At 40.3% G+C, this 22965-nt stretch overlaps 1 protein-coding gene and 1 non-coding gene across 5 annotated transcripts in view; both read left to right on the forward strand.

Annotated features, from left to right (window-relative positions):
• Positions 1-22965, forward strand: part of LYN (LYN proto-oncogene, Src family tyrosine kinase) — a 129393-nt gene that overhangs the window by 74865 nt on the left and 31563 nt on the right. For all 4 annotated transcript variants that reach the window (XM_037802929.1, XM_037802931.1, XM_037802930.1 and 1 more), the window contains exons 9-10: positions 10010-10192; positions 11623-11699. In XM_037802929.1, coding sequence (XP_037658857.1) covers positions 10010-10192; positions 11623-11699 — 260 coding nt within the window. The remainder of the gene's footprint in view (positions 1-10009; positions 10193-11622; positions 11700-22965) is intronic.
• LOC119509723 lies at positions 13406-13541 on the forward strand. Its single transcript, XR_005211780.1, has one exon. It is a non-coding gene; the product is annotated as a small nucleolar RNA SNORA2/SNORA34 family (small nucleolar RNA).

The following is a 22965-nucleotide window of genomic DNA, read 5'->3' on the forward strand; positions in this document are numbered from 1 at the left end:
ATCACATACAGTTAATCATTTTTAAAGTGAACACTGCCGTAGCATTTAGTACACACACAAAATTGTACAACCACCATCCTCTACCTAGTTCCAAAACATTTTCTTCACCCCAAAAGGAAATGCCATTACCCACTGAGCAGTCCCTCATTCTATATTTCCTTTTTTTTTTTTTTTTCCCTATGCCTCAAATGTGTCCCTTTGAGCCTCCTGTCGTCCATCCTCAGATCCCATCCAGGGTCATCCTTGGCATTCAGTTGTCATCTATTTAGACTGTCCTTTTTTTTTTCTTTCCTCAATTGTGGAAACATGTATACAGCCTAAATCTTCCCATTCTACCCCCTCCCTAGCCTTCCATTAGTGGGATTAATCACATTTAGAATGTTGTCGTGCTATCTCTTTCCCACCATCCATTACTAGAAATTTCCCTTCACTTCAAACAGCAACCCTACACTCATTTCTTAACTCCCCATTGCCCCTTGCCCCATTTCTCTTAACCCAAACTCTACTTTTCATCTCTATGGTCATATTCTCTGATAATTTATTTGTGTTTGCTGTGGGGCTTAAAATTAAACTCTTAAATCCATAACAATCTTGTTTTTCTTGGATACCAACTTAACTTCAAGAGGACACATAAACTATGCTCCTATACTCTTCCATTCCCCCACCTTTATATAGTTCTTGTCAAAACTTACATATTTTACATTGAGTTCAAAACCACTGATATGTCATTAGAGTTTGTGTATTTTATATCATGTAGGAAGTAAATAGTGGAGTTACAATTCACAAATTATTGTCTTCTATTTGTATAATATGTATTTTATATATATGTGTGTATATATATGTGTGTGTGTGCATACATATATCCTGTTGGTTCTCTTTCCCTGGAGAACCCTGACTAAAACAGATATTTTGAATTAAAGATGTGTATGAGAAATTCTCGTGGAGATGTTAAGTAGGTAGTTAGCTCTTTGAGTCTGGAGCTTAGAAAAGAGGTCCTGGCCGGAGATGTGGATTGCACCTCATCTACCTAAAGGTGTTAAAATCCACAGTAACTGGTGCAATAACATCAGGAGAGTGTGTGGAGAGAAAGGAGATCCTCAAAAAAACCCAGCATTCTGAGGTTGGGTAGAAAAGAAAGAGATAACAAAAAGAGGGTAAGAATGAGCTGAGAAAAAACCAGAAGTCACAGAAACCAAGAAAAGAGAGTACTCCAAGAAGTGGGAAAATGGTTTTCTGGTGAATGCTGGCTGCTCAGAAGTTGAGTGAAGTGAGGAAGAAGTGGCTATTGAATTTAGCAACATGGAAGAGATCTGCGGCCTTGACAAGCTGAGCAGTGGAGGCCAAAGCCACTTTAGAACACTTTCTTGAGAAACAGGCTGTAGCTCTTGAGGGGTTTTTTGACTTGTTTCTGTTGTTTAATACCAGACCCATGTTTATATGCTGATAGGAATGAGTCAGTAAAGAGAGAGAGATGTTAGATAGATAGATAAATTTAATTAGGTATTGAACATTGAATAAGGAGGAGAAAGTCAAGAAGTGATTGAGAGCCAAGACATAGCAAGGGTTGGTGTGCTGGTTTGAAACTGTTATGGACCCCAGAAGAGCCATGATCTTTTAATCCAAAACCTTTTGATTGTTTCCATGGAGATGTGACTCACCCAACTGTTGGCAAGACCTTTTGATTAGATTAATTCTATGGAGGTGTGACCCCATCCATTCTGGGTAGGTCTTAATTAGTTCACTGGAGTACTTAAGAGAGCTCAAGAGCTGACACAGACACTGATACTTGGAGATGCTTAGAGATGAAGACAGAAAGATATTTGGAGATGCTAAGAGATGAAGCCCAGAGTTTACCCCAGAGAAACTAAGAGAGGACCTCCAGATGCTTAGAGAGAAATGCACTGGGAAAAGGAAGCAAGGACTCACAGGAGCTGAGAGAGAGGAGCGAAAAACAGAAGCCCAGAGACATTTTGGAAAAAGCCATTTTGAAGCACAACCCAGGAGCAAAGGACAAGCAGATGCTAGCCATGTGCCTTCCCACCTGACAGGTGTTCCGGTTGCCATCAGCCGTTCTTCACTGAAGGTATCCTCTTGTTGATGCCTTAGTCTGGACACTTCTATGACCTTAGAACTGTAACTTTGTAACCAAATAAATCCCCTTTACAAAAGCCAAAAAAAAAAACCATTTTCATCACCTCAAAAGGAAGCGCCATTACCCACTGAGCAGTCCCTCCCCATTCCCACCTTTTCCCCAGCCCCTGGCAACCACCAGTCTGCTTTCTGTTTCTATGGATTCACCTACTCCGGATATTTCATATAAATGGAATCAGAGAACGTGTGACCTTTTGTGTCTGGCTTCTTTCACGTAGCATAATGTTTTCAAAGTTCATCCATGTTGTGGCATGTATCGGCGCTTCATTCCTTTTTGTGGGTGAATAATATTCCATTGCATGGAAAGACCATGGTTGCTTCTCTATTCATCTGTTGTTGAACATCTGGGTTGTTTCTCCTTTTTGGCTGTTGTGAATAATGCTGCTATGAATATGTGTATAGATGTCCCTGCTCTTAGTTCTCTTTGGTATATACCTAGGAGTGGAATTTCTGGGTCATATGGTAACTCTATGTTTAACTTTTTGAGAAATTTCCAAACCATTATCAACTCATTTTTAAAAAATGATTTCCCGTAGTCTTTCCCCTGCCAAAATATTTGTGTTTACTTCTTAATATTTGGGTTTTTTTTTCAACTCCACATGTAGGGAGCTGAAAGAGTGTAATGAACATTGTATACCCTTCAGCTACATTCACCAGTTAAAATTTTGTGATATTTGCTTTACCTTTTATATACATACACTCACACATACTGTTTTCGTTATTGAACATTTGAGAGTATGTTGCAAATGTGATGACTCTTCATCCCCCAATTACTTAAGCAAGTATCTTCTGAGTGTAGGGCCATTGTCTTACACATTATAATGATCACATTCAAGAAACTCAACATTAATACATAGTATTGTCAAATGTAGAGTCTATATTCAAATTTCCTCCTTTCCCATGTGTTGTTCTCATAGCTATTTTCCCCCAGTATAGGATCATGTGTTTGCATTTAGTTGGTGTGTCTTTAGTCTCCTTTGATCTGGAATGGTCCCTCAGCCTATGTATATCTTTCACAAAACTGACATTTTGTAAAGCACAGGTCAGTTGTTTTGTAGACTGTCCCTCAATTTGGATTTTTCTGATGTTAACTCAGGACTTGACTTGGATTGTGCATTTATGCATTAACATTCTTTAGGTACCAAACTGATGTTGTGTTCTCAGTGTACCCATCAGAAGACACATGATATTAGTTAGTTCTGTTATTGGTGTTATTTTGTTTGATTTTGGTTGAGATGGTCCACCAGATTTATCCACTATGTGTTACCTTTTCATCCTCTTTGTAATTCATAAATAATCTGTGGGAGATTCTTTAAGATTGTAAATATACTGAGCCCCAGAAGAACTTTCTCCAGATGCTTATTTTGAATTCTCTTCCCTCTCGGAAGCCATAGCTTCTCAAAAAAGCTGCAGTCTTTCCTGTCCTCCTGCCATGCCTCAATCCTTCCAGCTTAAGTTTAGTAACCAGGGACTTTTACCCTCTTTTCCTGGCCTTCCGGTTCAAGACTGTCTCCTCATTGAGAGTACTGGCAAGAGAAAACATTACCATGATTCCATTTAATTGTACTCTGGGTCTCTGAGTCCATCTCAGCACTCTTTCCTCTGTGTTCTTACCATGGCTTTGCGTGGGAAGGAGGTGGTGCAGTGTGAAGAAGGGGAGGAAGAAAAATGGGAGGATAAAAGAACATACTGGCTATAAAGTGTCTACAGGCCCCATTCTGGGAATATTTTCTTAGATTATCTCACTCATTGCAGGAATACTCTAAGATAGGTATTATTGTCATTATTTGATAAATGGAGATACTGAGAATCAGATAAGCAGATTGTTCATGGCCATTCTAGGCAGTGAGAGAAACAAGCTGTTCTGGCATCTGAGAGATCTGGACTCAAACACTTGCTAAGCTCTCTGCAAGTTCATTTGACCTGAGTCTCAGTTTCCCCATCAATATAATGGGCAACAAGCTGTCTTATCAGTTGCTGAAAGGAAGGTTGAAATTATGTTCTTGGAGTGTTTCCCACAGAGCTTGGCTCTGTGCACTCTATTTTTATTGTTTTCATTTTGCCATAGTTGACCATAGTCACTGGAAGCTATATGTCAATCGGTTTACTCCAGTTTGAATCATGAATCTAAGCTATAAGTAATCCAGTTAGATTCATGGATATTTGCTGGTGAAGGAATTGCATATGTGTCATGAAGAGAAAAGTAGTTGGAGCTTAATCAGTTTGTGCACATCCATTCTAAAACAGAGCCCTTTGTAGAAAGTGATGATTTGGGATTTTGTTTCAACTTTGCAGTGTTTAGCTATGAAGCCAGAATAAAGACAGAGAACCACATGGCATTTGTACCTGAGCAATAAATAACTGTGAACAGATGCATTCAAATCCAATGGCTTGAGTGGATTTTATATATGTGAACTAAATTTCAATAATGCTGTTAAAAAAAAATCCTCTTCCTGCCAGGATGGCTGTGTGGCATCAGAAATTCTGTTTTGACCAGGTTGTCAAATACACCTTCTGGACAATGTCAGGAATGGAATGGAGAGGGTGTAGTGCAGATTTTGCCTCTGGACCAGATTCATGAGCAGCAAGCATTAGAAAGCTAAAGAAAGTAGCCTAATAGAGAAGCAGGAAATTGGTTAGAACCGTCTGCTGACCTAGGAAGTTACCAGTTTGAGGGGAAAGAGATCATGATCAAGAAACCAAGTCCTCTTGTATTTTCTTGAATGGTAACCTCTTTATAGGCTCTGTGATGGTAGTGTTCAGAGACACTATTTCCCCGCCTGCCTTATCCATTCCAAAGAAACTGAGGACACTATGAGCAGGCATGCAGGCCAGGGCAGGCAGCCACAGACACAGCTGAGAGCTCCAGCTGTGTCCCAAGCTTGGGCTAAAATGATGCATCGAGAACACTGTCTTAGTCTGCCAGGCTGCTGTGACTGATCACACACAATGGATTGGCTTAAACAGCAGGAATTTTTTGTCTCCCAATTTTGAGACTAGGAGACGTCCAAAAATGAAACATCAGCAAGGGGATGCTTTCTCCCCAAAGACCATGGCATTCTGGGGCTGGCTACTAGTGATCCTTGAGACCTTTGACTTTTCTGTCACATGGCACATGCACATGGTGATGTCTTCGATGTCTTCTCCTTTTTCTCCAGATTCCATTGACTTCCAGCTTTTACACCTCCTTGGAGACTTTCTCCCTGTGGCCTTCTCTATAAGGCCTCCAGTAATAAGACTAAGACCCATCCTGATTTCAGTTGGCCTCACCTTAACTAAAACTAACATCTTTAAAAGGTCCTATTTACATTGGGTTCACACCCACAGGAATGGATTAAGACTAAGAACATGTTTTTCTGGGGTACATAATTCAACCTACCACAGTTGTACAACTTTATGCATATACTAAAAACCATTGAATTGTATTCTTTATATAGGTGAATTTTATGGTATATGAATTACATCTTGATGAAGCTGGTGTGTGTGTGTGTGTGTGTGTGTGTCTGTGTCTAAAATACAGAGAGATCCCATGTGACTGTTTACCTAGATACCCCAATGAAGCATCTTGTGAAACTATAGAACAGTATCACTACCAGAACATTGACAGCGATACTTGTTTGTCTTTTAATTGTTCTTTTCTCCTTTTAGTCTTTGTATTAAAGGAAGGGAGGGAAAGAGGAAGAGGAAGGAAGGAAAGGAGAGAAAAGGAAAGGAAGTGTTGGCCTATGATCTTTTGTTGACATGTTTCTGAGTTTGGTTGTCAGTCAGGGAGCTGCTTCTTAAGTTGAGTACAATTAGCAGAGGAATTCTGGGAATAAAACCAAAAGCATAGCAATTGGAGATGTGATGTTATGAAGCAGAGGTCTAAGGATAGATATCCCGTCCCCCATTGAGTATTCATGTTGCATATTCTGATTATCCAAGGGCTTGAATAATAGCAAGATATGTGCAATTTAGAGCCACCAGCAGGTAGCTTTTATTTTTCAAGAGTTAAGCAACCTAGCTTTTCTCACTGATAGGAAAAAGGAATAGCCAATTGGAGATTATGTCACTGTTAACTAAGTAAGTAGATATTTTGTTGCACATGAGGAATAAGTCATCAACTACCAGTGACATTTTATGGCCTGAATTTTTTTTGTCTGAAAATATAGTAAACAAATGTTAGGAAGTGACTGTTCTTTGGGGAAAGGGGCTGGGTGGGGATAAAAGACAGAGGTGTTTCTGCCTCAAGCTGTTTCCTCTTGTTTGTGTGATCCCTTTGACATCTCTCTTGGGTGACATGTTTTCCTCTGTGGATTGTTATATTCTGAGAGAAGAGGCTGAACAGTAAAGCTAAGTATGATGTTTCCTCTTTTCTGTGGAAAAACAGAAATTTATTTTGAATTGAATTTTGCTTGATCTATTCTCATTTGAGCCAGCCGCATTGAAATTAATCACCAGCCAACATCCAAAATCAACTATGTGCATTTAAAAAAAAAAAAAAACAAAACCTCCATTTTGTGCTACTTAGCTAGTACTATTAGTCACAGCTGGAATTGGGCTTTCTCAAGTTGTCATATCAGCCTTCTTTAACTGTGGCAGAGTGGTTTTCCACAAGAAATTCTTTACCACCTTGAAAAAAATTTTTTAATGTCATTTTCGGTTCATAATGACAATTCAGAGCTCCATGACTAGAATAATTGAGACTGCAGACTACTGGGTAAAGTCAGATTTGATCCTCCGTGCTGAATAAAAGGCTTACCAAGCAACTGTGAAAGTCGGCCCTAGTGTTTAAATGTCACCGCCCTAAGTGACCATTTAGCAGAAGCTGCTGCCGCTCTTGAGCTCTGTTTGACACAGCTGTTTTAGTCATTGTTCACCTCAAACTCCTTATTGGCATTTTTAATATCTTTAGCAGCTGCATTATTTCCTGATAAGTACTTTCCTTACCCTTGGAAAGTTTTTTTTTTCCTTTCTCTTTCATCCTTTACCCATCATTTTATGTTATGGAAATGTCTCACTGAGCTTCATTGCTTTTTTGACAAAGGGGGGCTTTTGTTTTTCCTTAACTTTTATTGCTGTGCCATAGAACAAGCAGGCAGAAAAGTGCATCTGTCATCAGTATTCAATTTAATAAAGAATAACAAAGTGGAAACCAGTGCTGAATTTTGACAGCACCCTGATCCTCCCATCTACCCCTTCCCAGCCACAAACCTGCCTGTCACCCAGAGGCCACCACTGTTTTAACTTTTGTGATAATTTCCTAGTGTTTCTTTATGGTTTTACTGCTTATGTATGCATCCCTAAACAAGATTGTTGAGTTTTGCCTATTTTTGGATTTTATGAATCACATCTAATGTACACTTGTGTGTCTTGCCTCTTTTACCCAATATTATGTTTGTGTGATCCATCCATGTTTGGGGGTGTAGCTGTAGTTCATTCTTCTTCATTGCTGTTTAGCATTGTGTTGTATGAGTGTGCAAAGTGTACTATAGCTTATCCATTCTTTTCCCTGCTTATCGATGGAACTGCAGTTGGTTCCAGTTTTTGGCTTCTGTGAACACTGCTACTCTGGACATTCTTGGTGCAAGGGTACATGAGTTTCTCTGGAGTAAATATCTAGGAGTGGATTTTCTAAATCATAATATATATGAAGCGCCAACTGCCAAATTATTTTCCCAAGCAGTTGTTCCAGTTTAGCCATTTGCTAGCAATGTAGGAGAGTTTTTGTATTCCATTGTTGTACCTACGATGTGGGCCTCAGGACACAGCCAATGTTTAGTCACCCAAGATAATTGTACCTGAAGGGAGACTGACCGCTCTGTCAACATCCTTCATTAGGCCCCTTAGGATATTGTTAAAAACAGGAAATTTCACTAGTGCTTGGGAAAAAAACAGAGAAGGACTTAGGGAAGCTTTCCCCATTTCCTTATGAGGGGACTGGTGCTCACTTTGTATTGTCAGACTTTTTAATTTTTGTCAAGTTAGATAGTGGTTTCTCCTTATGATGTTATATGCATTTCTCTGATTACTAATAAGATAAAGTACTTATCATATGTTTATTAGTCATTTGGATTTCTTCTTTTTGAAATGCCCAGTCAAGCCTTTTGCCTAGTTTTGATTTTTCTTATTGATTTATAGGAACTCTTTATATATTCTGGTACTAGTTCTCTGCTGGTTATATATATCTCATAGTGTATATTTTCTTTGTATGCCTTTATTGTAACCACAGATATACTTATGTAATTGAGGAACCATTTATAAAGTTTAAAAAAAAATTACAATGGATTTCTCTTGATTCAAATGTTAATATTAAAAGGCTCTTTTTGGTGGAGTAAAGTAATTAAAGTTAGTTACTCTTATGAGCTAAAGACTATGACGTTTGTGATTGTGATTAGATTGCAAATCAAATTAATATATTTATGATTTGATTATTTTGTATAGGTTGTGTTTTTTGAAAAGGACCTGGGGCAGTTTTTTGTCCACTTCTTATCACTTCTTCTTCTCCACACTTATTTGATAGTAGATTCTTCCTTTTTCTCTAGAGCCCTGTAAGCTACTACTAAGTACAAAGCAAAGCAGAATGTAAGAGAGAAATCAGTCTTGATGATCATTAACATGTTTTGATCTACAGAAGGGGATTATACACCTTCCCATCACTGTTTCTTTGAGTTGCTTTATTCTTTGGACAGGAACTCTAAAACCACAACACCTGAGGTAGAAGTGACGATAGGCAGATTCATGGTACCATCAGCTAGCCACTCCTCCTCATTTTTTTTCCCCACACTTCCAAGAGAAGGAAAGGAGAACATGATTATATCACTGCTTTGTCAAACTACTGAGAAAAAGCTTTCCCAGGAGAATATCAAGCTCAAATTAAGCCCTTCATTGAGGCAGTTCCCAAAAAGTGGTGCCCTAGAGAAAATGTATTAAAAAGCCAAGATTTCCCCAAGTGTGTTCCCTAGACCTTTGGTTCCACAGGTTGTGAAAAGGTACGTGAAAAAGCATGCTGTAGTCAAGAAAGTGTAGGAAATGCCAAGAGAACCACAGAGGGTTTTCTTAACTTCTGAAGGCCTTCTCCAGTCCTTAAAATGCACATGTATGTGCCACCTCTCCTGGGCATGGGGATGGGCATGGGGAGGGAATGTAGCAGGCAGTGTTTCCCACACCTTTCAACACAGATCACTTTTCATGGAGAATCACCCAAATCCAGTTCATTGAAAACTTTGGGAAATGCTTACTTGACAGCATATTGTACTTTAAAGTTAGTACATGTAAGTAATTTTTAAAAAGTGTAATACTTTTTTTCTGACTATAAAAATAATATATTTTCACTGTTGAAAATTTGGTAAATAGTTAAAGGTATGTTGAACAAGATTGAGATCACTCATAATCACACATCAGAGATAGCTGGTATTCACATTTTGTTGTATTTTCTTCCAGACCATTGCTTATATATATGTTTTGTATATAAAATATACATATATTTTTAGGTGAGGATGGCTGTAGGCAGGTATTATAGAATATGTAGGGTTTTTTGTACTGTTTTTTTGTTGATCTTGGATAAAGAACATTTCATTAATTAGAGGAAAATGTTAGTCCCCATGGTGGAGTGTAAATAGCATTTTCAGATTTCTTTTCAAAAAACTTTTGATTTTGGAATGATTTTAGATTTTTTTACAGGAAAGGTTGTAGAGATAGTGCAGAGAATTCTCACATTATCCTTCACCCAGCTTTCCTTAATGGTAACACTATATAGAATTGTATATAGTGCATTTTCTATCTACACCTTAATTTTCTTGTAAATCTGTGTGTACAAAGTGAAGTTTTCAAATTTCCTGTTTGATAAGGCAGGCCCTGCTTTCTTCTTCCTTCCTAGGTTACTATAATAACAGCACCAAAGTGGCTGTAAAAACCCTGAAGCCAGGCACTATGTCTGTGCAAGCATTCTTAGAAGAGGCAAACCTCATGAAGACCCTTCAGCATGACAAATTGGTGAGGCTCTATGCTGTGGTCACCAAAGAGGAGCCCATTTACATCATAACTGAGTACATGGCCAAAGGTGAGTGCGTGCCCCACCCCGTCATTGGCTGCTTTCAGAAATTTCATATCAGCTCTGAATTATATACATCAGAGTGGCTAAAATGGGAAATTTTATGTTGTATGTACATTACCACAGTAAACATTTTCTTTTAAAAATTACACATCAAGTGTGAGTTGGAAAACTAAATGTAAAATATTTAAATGTTCCGAAAATATTCAAATAATTTTTAAAAATGAGTGGAGTGTCATTGTAAAATGTTCTTATTTTTAAAACAGCTAGAAAAATGCATATTACTTTTTCGTATCTAATATTTCAGAATAGTAGTCACTCAGAGTGCTTCAAAGAAAAGGACATTGTTTAAAAAGAAAAAAAATTTAGTCCTCATGGCTTAAGTAGCTATAGTCCAGAAACTAGGCTTGGGGACTAACGCTTTGCAGGGGTTCTGTAACTCTTATTGAAATAATTAATTCATTAATATGATTATATTACTATTATTCTTAACTGTAAATGTAAACATGAGTTTCTCCTGATTAACAATGACCAAAATTTATTGAGCATTTGCTGAATACCAGACTGTTCTTTGTGCCTTACATGGATGGTTTCATTTAATCTTTTCAGTAATCTGAGAGGTAAGTGCTCTTTGTTCACATGTCATGAGTGAGATCACATAATGTTTATTGAGGATCTAATGACTTGGCAGGCACCACATACAGAGCATTAAATCCATCATCTGATTGTGTCTTCACCATAGTTCTGATAAAAGTGGTAGTACGGGCTCCCTTTATAGGCAAGGAACCTGAGCCTTGGACTGTCCAAGGCTATGGTTAGGTTGGTTCTTTAATCTCAAGGAAAAAAAGACAGGGTGCTTTGTCTTGTTTGAGAGAAGAAGCCATAAAGAAGTGGGAGTTTTGTCTACTGGCACAGTCCTTTTCTGGTAGGTCTAACTTTTTCCAAAGCACAGTTCATTCATCAAATATTTATTGAGCACCTAGGGCATGTGCCAAATTCTATGCTTTTTGCTAGATCCAGATGAGAGTGGGTATAGCCGAGCACCTGCTATGGGTAAACTCTCTTGAGTACTTGCTGGGTTCTGTTCCCAAGGAGCTTGCTAAAGGCCGGGTGGTTGCTGTAAGTGTATCACGGTGGCAGGTTCAAAGTGCTCCAAAAGGACATTGCTTTCAGACACCTGTAGGGAGAAAAGTAGTAGCCACCCTTTCTTACCTGGAGCATGCACTGCTTTTTACATCAGGTCTATGATAATAGGTTGGAGGGGATGGATTTTGACAAACCTTAGGAAAAGCCTCTGTAACTGTACAGAATTGCAAGGTCAGTCAGTACTGTGGGTTTTTATCCCATAATAGTGATGATCGTTTGAATTCTGTCTGGAGGTTTCTTTTTTCCCCCTTGTATATCTGAACTACACTAACTTGTTCTTACTCTATAAACAGGCAGTTTGCTGGATTTCCTGAAGAGCGATGAAGGCGGCAGGGTCCTGCTTCCAAAGTTAATTGACTTTTCTGCGCAGGTAAAGTATCAAAAGTCCAGAGTGCATTGTAAAATTGTCCAGACTCCCTGCTTCCAATTCATGATGAAAGTGTCTTCAAAGTAGGCATTTCCTTTGAATGTTTCCCAGTCATGCTTATGAGAAAAAGAGATTCAGAAATACACTTCCTTGGAAGACATTAATGGGTGTTTCATAAGAAATGTATGTGCATGTTTCTGGTTTTGATTTCGATGTCATCTCCTAGAAGGACCAGTTAACTTCTTTATATTTATCAAATTCATTTCTCAACAGTGATAGGAAAAAAATGCAGCTGAAATGATCACTTTGCTGGGCATTTTGGAAAAGCAATTTCATGCAGTTTAAGCACAGTACCTTTTAAATGAACACAGGTGGTGTTCATTTTACTTATCTAATGTACTGATACTTTTAAGTCCTTGGTGTTCTTGAAAACTGAGGAACTGTATTCCTTTCCTACTCTTCCCCTTCTCACTGCTTGTTGGATATTTCATTAAGATTCCGAGAAATATTCATTTGCAGTATTTCCAATACTACCCTAAAAGTTGCAAATTTACTTTGGAACTGCATGTTTCCTGAGGTATTTTCAAGAGCAGAAGGAAGTTACCCAGGAACACAGACAGTGTACCTTGTGTATCAAGGAAGTGCACATTTGAATGATGCCAGCCATTGACTTCAGTAGCTTCATTCTCTCCATTAGTCATGTTCAGTTGTTTTGTTTCTCTCTACTGGCCATGGGTCATTCATGTGGGGTAGGCTCTGGATTTCAAAGCCCAGTGTAATGCAAGAGAATTGTTGAAGTTCTAGGAAAGGGTGATCTTCACAGTCTTCATTTCTGACAACCATCTCTTCCCTCAACCCTCTTTTCATTGGGAAATTGATAACAGCCTTTTTGGGAATATGAGCTCAAAGGAATGAATTAGCACCCAGGTGGGGTATTTTAAGTAAGGTGGGAATGGGATCTTACTCTGGAATACAGTATTGGGGAAAGAACAGGAGTTCAACACCTGCAGAGCAGAGCTTGTGTCCTGGCACCTCTTTTCAGGAAGTCCTGTACCTTGGCTGGATGATTTCTTTCATATAAAATCTGGAATGGTAATTCCTAACTCAAGGAGGTGTTGGTAAAATCAAGTCAAACAAAGAAGAATGTGCAAAAACACCTCCGAGCCTATTGGTGGAAGCAGGAAAGAAACACCTTATGGTGTAAAGTAGAGGTGTGCAATGAAGTCTTCTGCTTGGCCCTCATCTCCTCTACCAGAGCTTGGCAAGCTTGTAGGCTCCTTATCTGAGTAGGAAGTGCAGAAATGATCTGCAGCTCCGATATTTACTGTAGAAAGAAGTCAAAGGGCTGCAGTTGAACAGGAGGAAGGGAAAAGGTCTAACAGCTCTGCCTTTCCCACCCTTTCCTCACCCTCTCTTTGCTGGCCCCTGAGGGGCTCTATCCAACTCCCAGGGTTCCAGGACCATGGCCTGAAAACTGCTGCTCCACAGCAAAAGGAAAGATTATGTGGATGGATGAGGCTCTAGATAATGTGTAGAAGGGGCTCAGGAAGTGGAGAAAGCTGCAGTCTGCTAAACTGGTATCACACTTGACACAGATAATGGAGGCTGTCTATGTGGGGCGGAGATTTGAATGTCCTCCATTGAGAGAGTGGGACTTTAGGAGCTTCGTGAAGTTTTGTAACCCCAGTCCGTCTGAAAGGAAAGGAGCTGTGGCCCTGAATCAAGGCCAGTGGTTTCATGGAGCTTTTGGTTTCAAACAGGAGCCTAAAGAAATGTCTTCCTATGGTCTGCTGGCCATTTCAGAACTTTGGAATGTTATGGTCAGTTCATTAGAAAGAAACATTTGACTTGTTGGTGATAGATGTGAGCCAGTGTCTATTTGTAGACTTAATGAAAACTGGGAATCCAAAGTATAAGGATCTTTGATTTAACTTGTACACTAGAATTATGTGCAGTTAAACTTAATTTTTAGCAAAAACCACTGTGGAAGGATTTTCCCTCCAAAACAACAGGACATTTCTGATGTGTGACCTTCCTTTGAGTATTGTCCTGTGTTTTCTGATCAGAGCCCTAACTTGTATATTTTAAACTTCTTTCAATAGTGAGCAACTTCCTGTTTCCAAAAATGGGGTATTTTTTTTCCTCCTTTCAGTTAATTTGCCTTTGAAACCATCATAATGTCTCTTAATTCTGCTATGGGCCTATATTTACCATTGGGCTACAAAAATATTGGGGTTGTTTACTGGATTGTGAAAGTGCATCTTTATTATGGACATTGGGTGAAAAAGTGGATTTCACTGAACAGGCACTAGTTAGTTAAATGTGATGAGCTTCATTGGATGAAAGACACAAATTTTTACTGAATTCCATTGCCTAGCAAGAGATATCAAATATTTGGAAAGTCAGATGTATTTTCTTTAGTAAGAAGATGAGAAAGAAAACATTCTCTTCTTCTTTTGACAGGTAAACTGAAATTTTATATTCTGCTTATTAAATATTTTGTCAATTTATTAATTATTGCAACAAATGTCTGATAAAAGGTTATTATCCTTAATATGTAAAATGCTTTTACAAAATAAAAACTAAAGACAAATATTAAAACATAATTGAACAAAGGCTATTTATGGACAGATTTAAAAAAAGATAGAAGGGCTGTTAAATTGTTCATCTTCACTGTAAATGAATGAAACAAACAACGGTAAAAAAAAACAAAAAAACAAAAAGGAAAGGACAAGGGCTGACCAGGGATATGGAAAGGTGGGACAAGTGGCCTGGAGGGCCTGACCCCGATGAAAGGTGACAGGGGACAGGGCTGTAGCTGTTCCAGTCTGTCTGTGTGTCAGTCTCTGCCTTGAGTTTCATAGTGTGGAAACCACACATATCAGGGTATACGCTGGACCTGAACAAAGGCTTTCTTTTGTCTCACAGGTATTTCGTACTTGATTTTGCGTAGCTTCTCTCATAAAACATCATTTTGACAGTCAAAGTTTTTAAGTTCCAAGTCAAGGCCCTTGAGTTTATTTTTTGAATATTAATTAACTTTATTTTGGATATTCCTACTGTCACTATAAATGGGCAATGGTTTCTAAGTTAGAAATGGTTGGAAAAGAAAGTTGCCTTCTAAATGTCTGTAGCCTGCAAGGAGGGTTCTCTTGGAGCCTGCCGTTGACCGTAAGTCTCAAACTGTGGATTCTAGTTGCCTTAGTGGACTCCCCTGTGAACTGTGGTGGGCTTGAGTCCCCTTGGTGACAGGAGGGGTCAGGGGACAATCACGGCTGTCATGGCCGATCTCCGCCAAGCCCACTCACCAAGTCTGGCTCCTGCTGATGCACTCTGGTTTCCTTGTCCCACGGTGTCCTTCCTAGCAGTGACCACACAGGTGATACTGGGCGATCACCTAGTTTAAATGCATTGACTGGGTCAGCAGCACCCAGGAAGTCCGTGAGCACAAAATACACTTGTTTGTAGCCTCCAGCTGATTTCTCTGTTTTCATGGTTCAAACTTCATCCAAACCCTGCCCAGGTCCTTTCATCAAGGAAGAGACCACCTCTTGCCCCACCCTTAATTATTATTAGCTTCATTTGCTTGTGGCTTTTCTTATTATCATATTGATAACATGAGGAGGGGTTCTTAGTTTGGCAACAGGGAGAGGGTCCTCTACACTTCAGTCTCAGCCTGAAACCACATCACTACTTTCTGTTAACTGGACCTGATTCCTGGGCCCACTGTAACACGGGAAATGCCCTTTGTGATTGGTACTACCTGACTTTGAAATTATCTCTCTATACAGAGAAGGCCATCTCTGCATGTTTCACCTCTTCCTCTCCATCATGGGCCACTAATTAACTTCTCATTTTCCATGGTGAATAACATGAGAACAGCAAATATAAATAAAGCTGGCCCAAGGTGGTAGGAGTTGCCTGGTGCCCAGACACTTAGATCATCTTGCCTTCCCTCTACCTTACCCCCACTTTAACATGCAGAGTGGAAAAGAATAGAGAAGCAGAAGAATTATTTAAATCCATTTGAAATTTGAGCTGTAACCAAATGGTTAATAGGCTGTAAAATATGTTTATATGCTCTTTTTTCCACCAACCATTGTCATTAGCATAGAAGATTTGGGAAATTGAGTGTTCGTGAGACAGTAAAGATAATGTCAGCAGTTTGGGGCAGTGAGAGATTTGGTTATTGGGAATAGAAAGGCCTGGTGACATAATCCGAATCCCAGAAGAGTAAGGGAAGTGGGTTGAGGGGTAGCATCAGGGCTTTTCCCATCTTCTCCCATCTGGCCTCTTCTTCCCTCTCCCCGTGACCTACTACCCTGTGTTCTCCTTTCCCTGAGCCATTCTACCCCACTCCCAAGTGAGACAGGAAGTGGGGAGTGCACATGACAGCCTCACTGTTTTTGGGAGAGCTGATTTCATCACTTCCTGTCTCAGGGTGAGTTCTGAAAGGCTTTCTGAGTTTAAGAGTCTCACCCTCCCTCTAAGTCTGACACATCCCATGGCTAAAGCACTTCACCTTCCTCTTTATTCAGTGCTACCTTCCTAAGAAGTCCTGGCTAAAGCAGATTCTATCTAGTGATTTTCGTCTTGTAACAAATAAAGCAACTTTGTGTGTTTTGTACTGAAGGAGGAAAATTACCCCTTTGCAAAGAAAGTCTGACATGATCAGCGCAGAGACATTTGGTGTCAACTTGTCCACCTGTAAGAGTAGAAAAATGAACTTGGTGGGCATTTCCTTCAGCAGAAACTGACGTGTAATCACAGATTTGTAAAGCTGAAAGGAGCCTTCCAGTGTAAGCCCATTACTTCTCTGTTGAGGAAACCATTGTCCAGAGAAAGTAAGTAATTGGCCCAGCATCACATGGCATAGCTTCTCATACGAACTAATTTTCCTAAGCTCAAATATTCAGAGCCAACGAAAAGAATTATTTCAAGGACTTTAGACTCCAAGTTGGCCAGAAGCCCTAGCAGTGATAGTGATTCCAGTATACAGTTCAGGATGAGTTAGAAAGAAGCATTCCTATACCAAAGTCTGCGTATAAGATCATGGTTAGATTAAGCTTTGATAATTATTAAAAGTTGCTGATAAAGGTGTTGTTCTGGTTTGCTAATGCTGCCAGAATGCAAAACACCAGAAATGGATTGGCGTTTATAAAAGGGGGTTTATTTGGTTACGCAGTTACAGTCTTAAGGCCATAAAGTGTACAAGGTGACACATCAGTGATCGGGTACCTTCACTGGAGGATGGCCAGTGGTGTCCAGAAAACCTCTGTTAGCTGGGAAGGCACATGGCTGGTGTCTGCTCCAAAGTTCTGGTTTCAAAATGGCTTTCTCCCAGGACGTTCCTCTCTAGGCTGCAGTTCCTCAGAAATGTCACTCTTAGTTGCTCTTGGGGTGTTTGTCCTCTCTTAGCTTCCCCGGAGCAAGAGTCTGCTTTCAACGGCTGTCTTCAAACTCTCTCTCATCTGCAGCTACTCTCTCAGCTTCTGTGTGTTCTTCAAAGTGTCCCTGTTGGCTGTAGCAAGCTTGCTCCTTCTGTCTGAGCTTATATAGTGTTCCAGTAAACTAATCAAGGCCCGCGCTGAATGGGCAGGGCCACACCTCCATGGAAATTATCCAATAAAGATCTCTCCCACAGTTGAATGATCACATCTCCATGGAAACATCCAATCAGAAGTCTCCAACCCAATCAACACCAATACATGTCCTGCCCACACAGGACTACATCAAAGATATGGCCTTTGGGGGAATATAATACACCGAAACTAGCACAGGTGTCAATATGCATATCCTTTTCAAGAGTTTAATCTGTGGCATATGCTGTTTAGTTCATTAAATGGTCCTATTTTTGTTGTAAAAAGAAGTTAAAAATTCAATGATACTAGAGACATCAGATGAATTATGTAATTTTTAAAAAATTCATTTTATTGAGATATATTCACATACCATGCAGTCATACAAAACAAAGCATACATTTGATTGTTCACAGTACTATTACATAGCTGTGCATTCATCACCAAAATCAATCCCTGACACCTTCGTTACCACACACACACAAATAACAGGAATAATAAAGTGAAAAAGAGCAATTAAAGTAAAGAAGAACACTGAGTGCCGTTTGTTTGTTTGTCTTTTTCCTTCCCCCATTTTTCTACTCATCCATCCATAAACTAGATGAATTATGTAATTTAGACCAAGCTAATCACTTATTCTTTGCTAGCAACATACCTTGACTACAAAATTACCAAAAATGAAATGAACACTTTTCATGTGTGTGTGTGAGTAAAACTGCAAAGCCAAAGTTGTTATAATTATGGCAAAAAATAACATTTATTTTAGTTCTTTCTAGTTTATAACGCACTTCTCCTTTCTTTACCTAATTTGAATTCCACAACTTCTAAAGCATTTATATTGATATTCATATTTTTACAGATTAGGAGGTGAACTTAGACTTGTCCAAGGTTCTAGAGCCAGGAGGTGGAATTCCTGGGACTTGATCCTGAGTCTTCTGACCCCAGATGACTCTCTCCTTTGCACCTACTGTCTTCCCATGATCAGAATTACTCTTAGGGTCATTTTCACCTGACACTACCCTAATAGGCATTTTCCATCTTTACAGAGTTTGCCTCTCAAAATGGTTTGTTTATATTTTCTTCAAACTTTATTAAATAGGTGCTGAAATCTTCATTGCCAAAACATACATCTTTCTATCACTTAGTGAGTGCGCTCCAGATATATTTTGCCCCCTAGTATTAAGTTTTAAGCCTTGTTTTCAGTTGGAAATTGGTAAAATGAGGAAGATAGGTAACCCCAATCTATCTATTTAATTCTCACAGCCTCCTTTTAATATCAGAGCTTTTTTTGAACACTCCCTCATTATAGTATCTGTTGGTTAAGGATAAAATACATGGGTAGGGAATTCCTTGTAATAACTCTAGGTTGGGAACCACCAGTCTGTCAGTGGGGAATCAGGTCTGAAGTGACTGAAGGGGAGGATGTTCTGGGAGAAGTTTCTAGAGTATTTGCCATTACCATCAGATCTGGAACTCCTAATTCCATCTCTTGGTAAGAAACCAAAGAGGTAAGTTATATTCTCCCTTCCAACTCAAAGCATCCCTCAACCCAGTAATATCCTGTCGAAGGAATTACTTTATATTCAACACCTTTATTAATATTAGCCCTTGATTAGCAGGGTCACTGTAGTCAGGTTCCTTAACCTGGAGGAAAAGTTGCATTGATGACTGGAAATCTTGGGGTGACTAATTTGGCCTGCACTTCATCCAAGAGGGCAGATACCCTCACCAAGTTTATTTAATCTCATCTCTTTACAAGGGAATTTGCATATGGGACTTTTATATTGAGACCCTCCACCCATATCTTCTTTTAAGCCCAAGAGCCCCCTCAGAGGCCAGGACTGAAGAGGCAAGTGACTAATTCCATGAAATGGTCTGAGCCGGATGCTGCTAGGGGTGAGGGAAGGTTGCCACCAGCTCTCAGGACCTTTTGGTGTGGGTCACAAAGGAGCCTGGACCAGGCATCCTGTGCAGAAGATGCTGATTTCTTTCTACAGAGCAGGAAGAAATAGACTGATGGCTTTTTAAGTGGAGCTAGAGAAGTCTTTAGAGTGGAGAAAGCATTGAGCTGAAAGCCAGAAAACCTTATTTTTACCTGGGCAAAATCATTTCAAAGGCCCAGTCTCCATATACATAAAATGAGAGGTACAGTTTCATTTACCCATGGCTTTGATTCTAATATTCCATGACGAAGAAAATCTCTTTCTCTTAGAATAGCGATGCAAATTATCATCTGAAAGTTATAATGAATGATTTTGAGTGTATCCAGATGACATCAATATATAAGATTTTGACATTGCACTAAATACAGAATATGAATGTTTCCCTCTAATACAGTCCACAGATGTCAGGTGTGTAAATGCTCTGTTTATCTTTTTTGAATAATGAGTTTTATTTCTGGGGCTTAAGCTTTGGCAGTGGAAACTTACCAAATGGACAAGTGAAACGAAAGTTACTGTCAGGATTGCAAAACAGGATCATATACGGTTTCCTCCTAAAAAATTGAAAGAATAGGAAACTGTCATTTTAAAACACTATAAAACAGGAACTCGTTTTTTTTTGGGGGGGGGGTGTCAAGTTGTTGGGGAGGTGTTTAGTATATTTAAACACAGGAACCATGACTGTCTATTTAAAATAACAAATAGGGCAGAAGATGCATTCTTGTTTTAATTTTGATTGGCACACTTCCTAGCACTAAGAAGAAGCTTAATGCTAAAGGTGGCAGTAGTAACTTCTGGCCTGGGGCTGGGTTTGTCTCTTACCTTGATATTATTTTGTCTAGGGGGTAGTATTTCTGGTCAGTGCTACTGTAAGTCGCAAAATAATTTCCTTTTTGGGTACACTAATCCTCAGAGAAACCGTCAAAGCTAGAATCAAATGATAGCAGTTTAGTTGTGGGCAGGGTTATCAGTTGCTCAAGATTTAAAAGTGGAGATGAAAGCACCTCAGAGGAGGAGCAGAGTGTGAATCCCAACCAGTCTGTCGTAAGCCCTTGGCTTGCTTTCCCTTTGTCTCCCTTGGCAAGTGTCACTCTCGTGCATTCCACAGATATGACCGAGCACAGCCAGGCCCTGTGCTAGGGATGCGGTGAGCACGGCACGGCCTGGCTTCAGATATGGGTTGGCGTGGGAGGCAGATAGTGAACAGGCCAGTATGATGTACCAGAGCACGAGGTACTTTTGGGGTTCCTGTGATGGCTGTGCAGATGTACTGAGAGCCCAGTGGGGTGGGGTAGCAGGGAGAAGGAGGGCTTCCTGGAGGAGGGGACCCTGAGAGTCAAGATTAGCCCTGCTACCTAGGAAGGGGTGCAGGTGTAGGGAGGTGTCTTTGACTGAGGGAACTTGGTGCAAAAGGACACAGAAAAGGGGTGCAAGGAGGGGCAGGGTGTGGGGAACAAATGGAAGGAGGTGGAACCAAGAAAGACAGATGAGGGCATTAAGGAAACAGGAAGTATTGTCAGCTCCAAATTATGTAGGAGGAGAAGCTAACTGGTAGACAACACTGATTTAAAACGATATATTCATAAGGAAGTAAAAATTGATTATACTCAGCAGATAGTCTCAGGAGCTGTAATTTAACTTTAAAAACTGCTTATTGCAGTAACATACATACCACACAAAATTTCCCATTTTAATAGTTTTAATTGTATAATTCAGTGGCATTGATTACAATCAAAATAATCATGCCACCATCACCCCCCCCCCCCATTACCAAACTAGAAGTGGGTTTCCTGGGTCATATGGTGATTCTCTGTAACTTTCTGAAAAATCCAGTTTTACTCTTAGTTATATTTTACCTTTTAGTAATCAATAGATGCTCTTTGTATTGACCTTAATATGTATTTACTACCCCAGCCCCCCAGCCCCACCCACCCACCCAGTGTTCTCTATAAAAATCTGTCTTTTTTGACTACTGGCGAACTACAAAGCTCTTTGCGTTCTCTGTTCTTAAGGCTTTGTTTTGTTGCTATGTTTGGTTTTTATTTGTTTTTTTGTTTTATGTCTGAAACTGGAGACTGGGAAGTGTGGAATGGGAGATTCTGCATTCCAATCAGATCTCATCTTTAAAGATGACAGGCTCAGTTGGACAGGCCTCATCCTAAAATTTTTCATTTCGGAGTTAGGGTTCTCATTGTGTTCCCCCAACCCCCCACCCCACAGCCCACCCCCAAAGCCAAGTTGCTTCTTTGGCTGGGAGGCCTGAAATCCCAAATCTGGAGTGGGTTTGGGGACCCTGGGCCATGAAACCACAGCAGGCTGCTCGGATGACAGTTTGCTCCTTATCCTGACAATCGTGGGGAGCATTTTAAGTAGGAGCATGATATGATGTGATTTATGCTTTAAAGACTGCTTTGGCCAGTGTCAAAATGTTCAGATTAGAAGGGAGCAGAACTAGCGTCCTTGAGAGGCATGGCAGAGATGGCTGGGAGAGATGGGGCGGACCACTGCGGGGCGCAGAGAGAGGGAAGGGAAGGGGCCCAAGCTCTGCGAGCCCGAGATCTCAGGTGTGGAGGGAGAGCAGTCGATGAATTCAGTTGTATTATGCCACGTTGGAGGGATCCTGAGGCACCCAAGTAGAGATGTCCTAGGTGTAAGGTATTTTAAAATAGAGGCTGGGGCTTGGAAGAGGGACCTGAGCCCAGAAGGGGCCTCTGTCTCAGAGGCTGGCACCATGGACAGTGCAGCCATTTACGTGGAGGTTTGATGAGGTCCTCAAAAGAACGTGTGGAGGGGACCAGAAGGTCTGAGCAGAACCCCTTAGACAGGCCTGGGAGAGAGAGTGGCAGGAGGTGAGGCTGGGGGACCCCAGGAGGGTGGTCCTGGAAGATAGCACGCTGGGAAGGAGGGAGGGCCACAGAGCTGCTCCCCAGAGTTCAGCTTCCACTGGATTTTACAAGGAAGTCACTGGAGAACTTTGCTACACCATCTTCAGGTGGAAGCCAGAAACTTGGCCTCGTATCCTCTCCCTCCTCCTCACTCTCTTCCCCTACGCTTGATTCCTTGAATAGCTTTCTGTGGCTCTGCAGCTCCCTCTGTAAACCTGATTGACTCTTCTTCCTTCTCTTCCTCTCTTCTTTCTCTTCCTGCTTCCTTCTCCCTCTCAGTCCATTCCCCAACACTCCCCACCCTCACCAAGCCACACTCTTGAAAACACTTGATCTCTCTTATGGGTTACATGGAGCCCTGTAGTCCTTATTCTTACTTTAAAAGCAGACCCATATCAACTTTTTTTTTATGAAGGAAAATTATGACATAAAATTAAAGGGTGCTCTTTAAAATATATAGTTTTGTAAACATCTGTATAGAAAAGCTTTCTTCCCTTCGACTTTGAACATGTGCTTTAAGACGTGTATGTTACATAGCCTGTGGGGTTTTGTAAAGTACAATATAATAATTGTCTTAAAATTGAGTGCCTGAAGGTAGCCCCCAATTTTTGAACAGTTTGTTGTTTTAAAAGTTTATTCTCAGGTCAGTTTTGCACCTGGAAAGCATTTCCCAGATTCCATGGTGGTTAGATTCACAGCCTTCCCACCAAAATCTCCACTCACGCCCAGCACAGCATTGCAGAACTGCCTTAAACCTTGCTCTCTGGGAAATCGTGTTTGTGGGATCCCTAGTGTGATTTCTGAGGTACGTCATCTCTGCTGGATCACCAGTCTAAGGCTGCTCTCCAGGAGAGGGGCTGCACCT

This window comes from Choloepus didactylus, chromosome 14, assembly GCF_015220235.1.
Source record: "Choloepus didactylus isolate mChoDid1 chromosome 14, mChoDid1.pri, whole genome shotgun sequence".
Classification (NCBI taxonomy): Eukaryota; Metazoa; Chordata; class Mammalia; order Pilosa; family Megalonychidae; genus Choloepus; species Choloepus didactylus.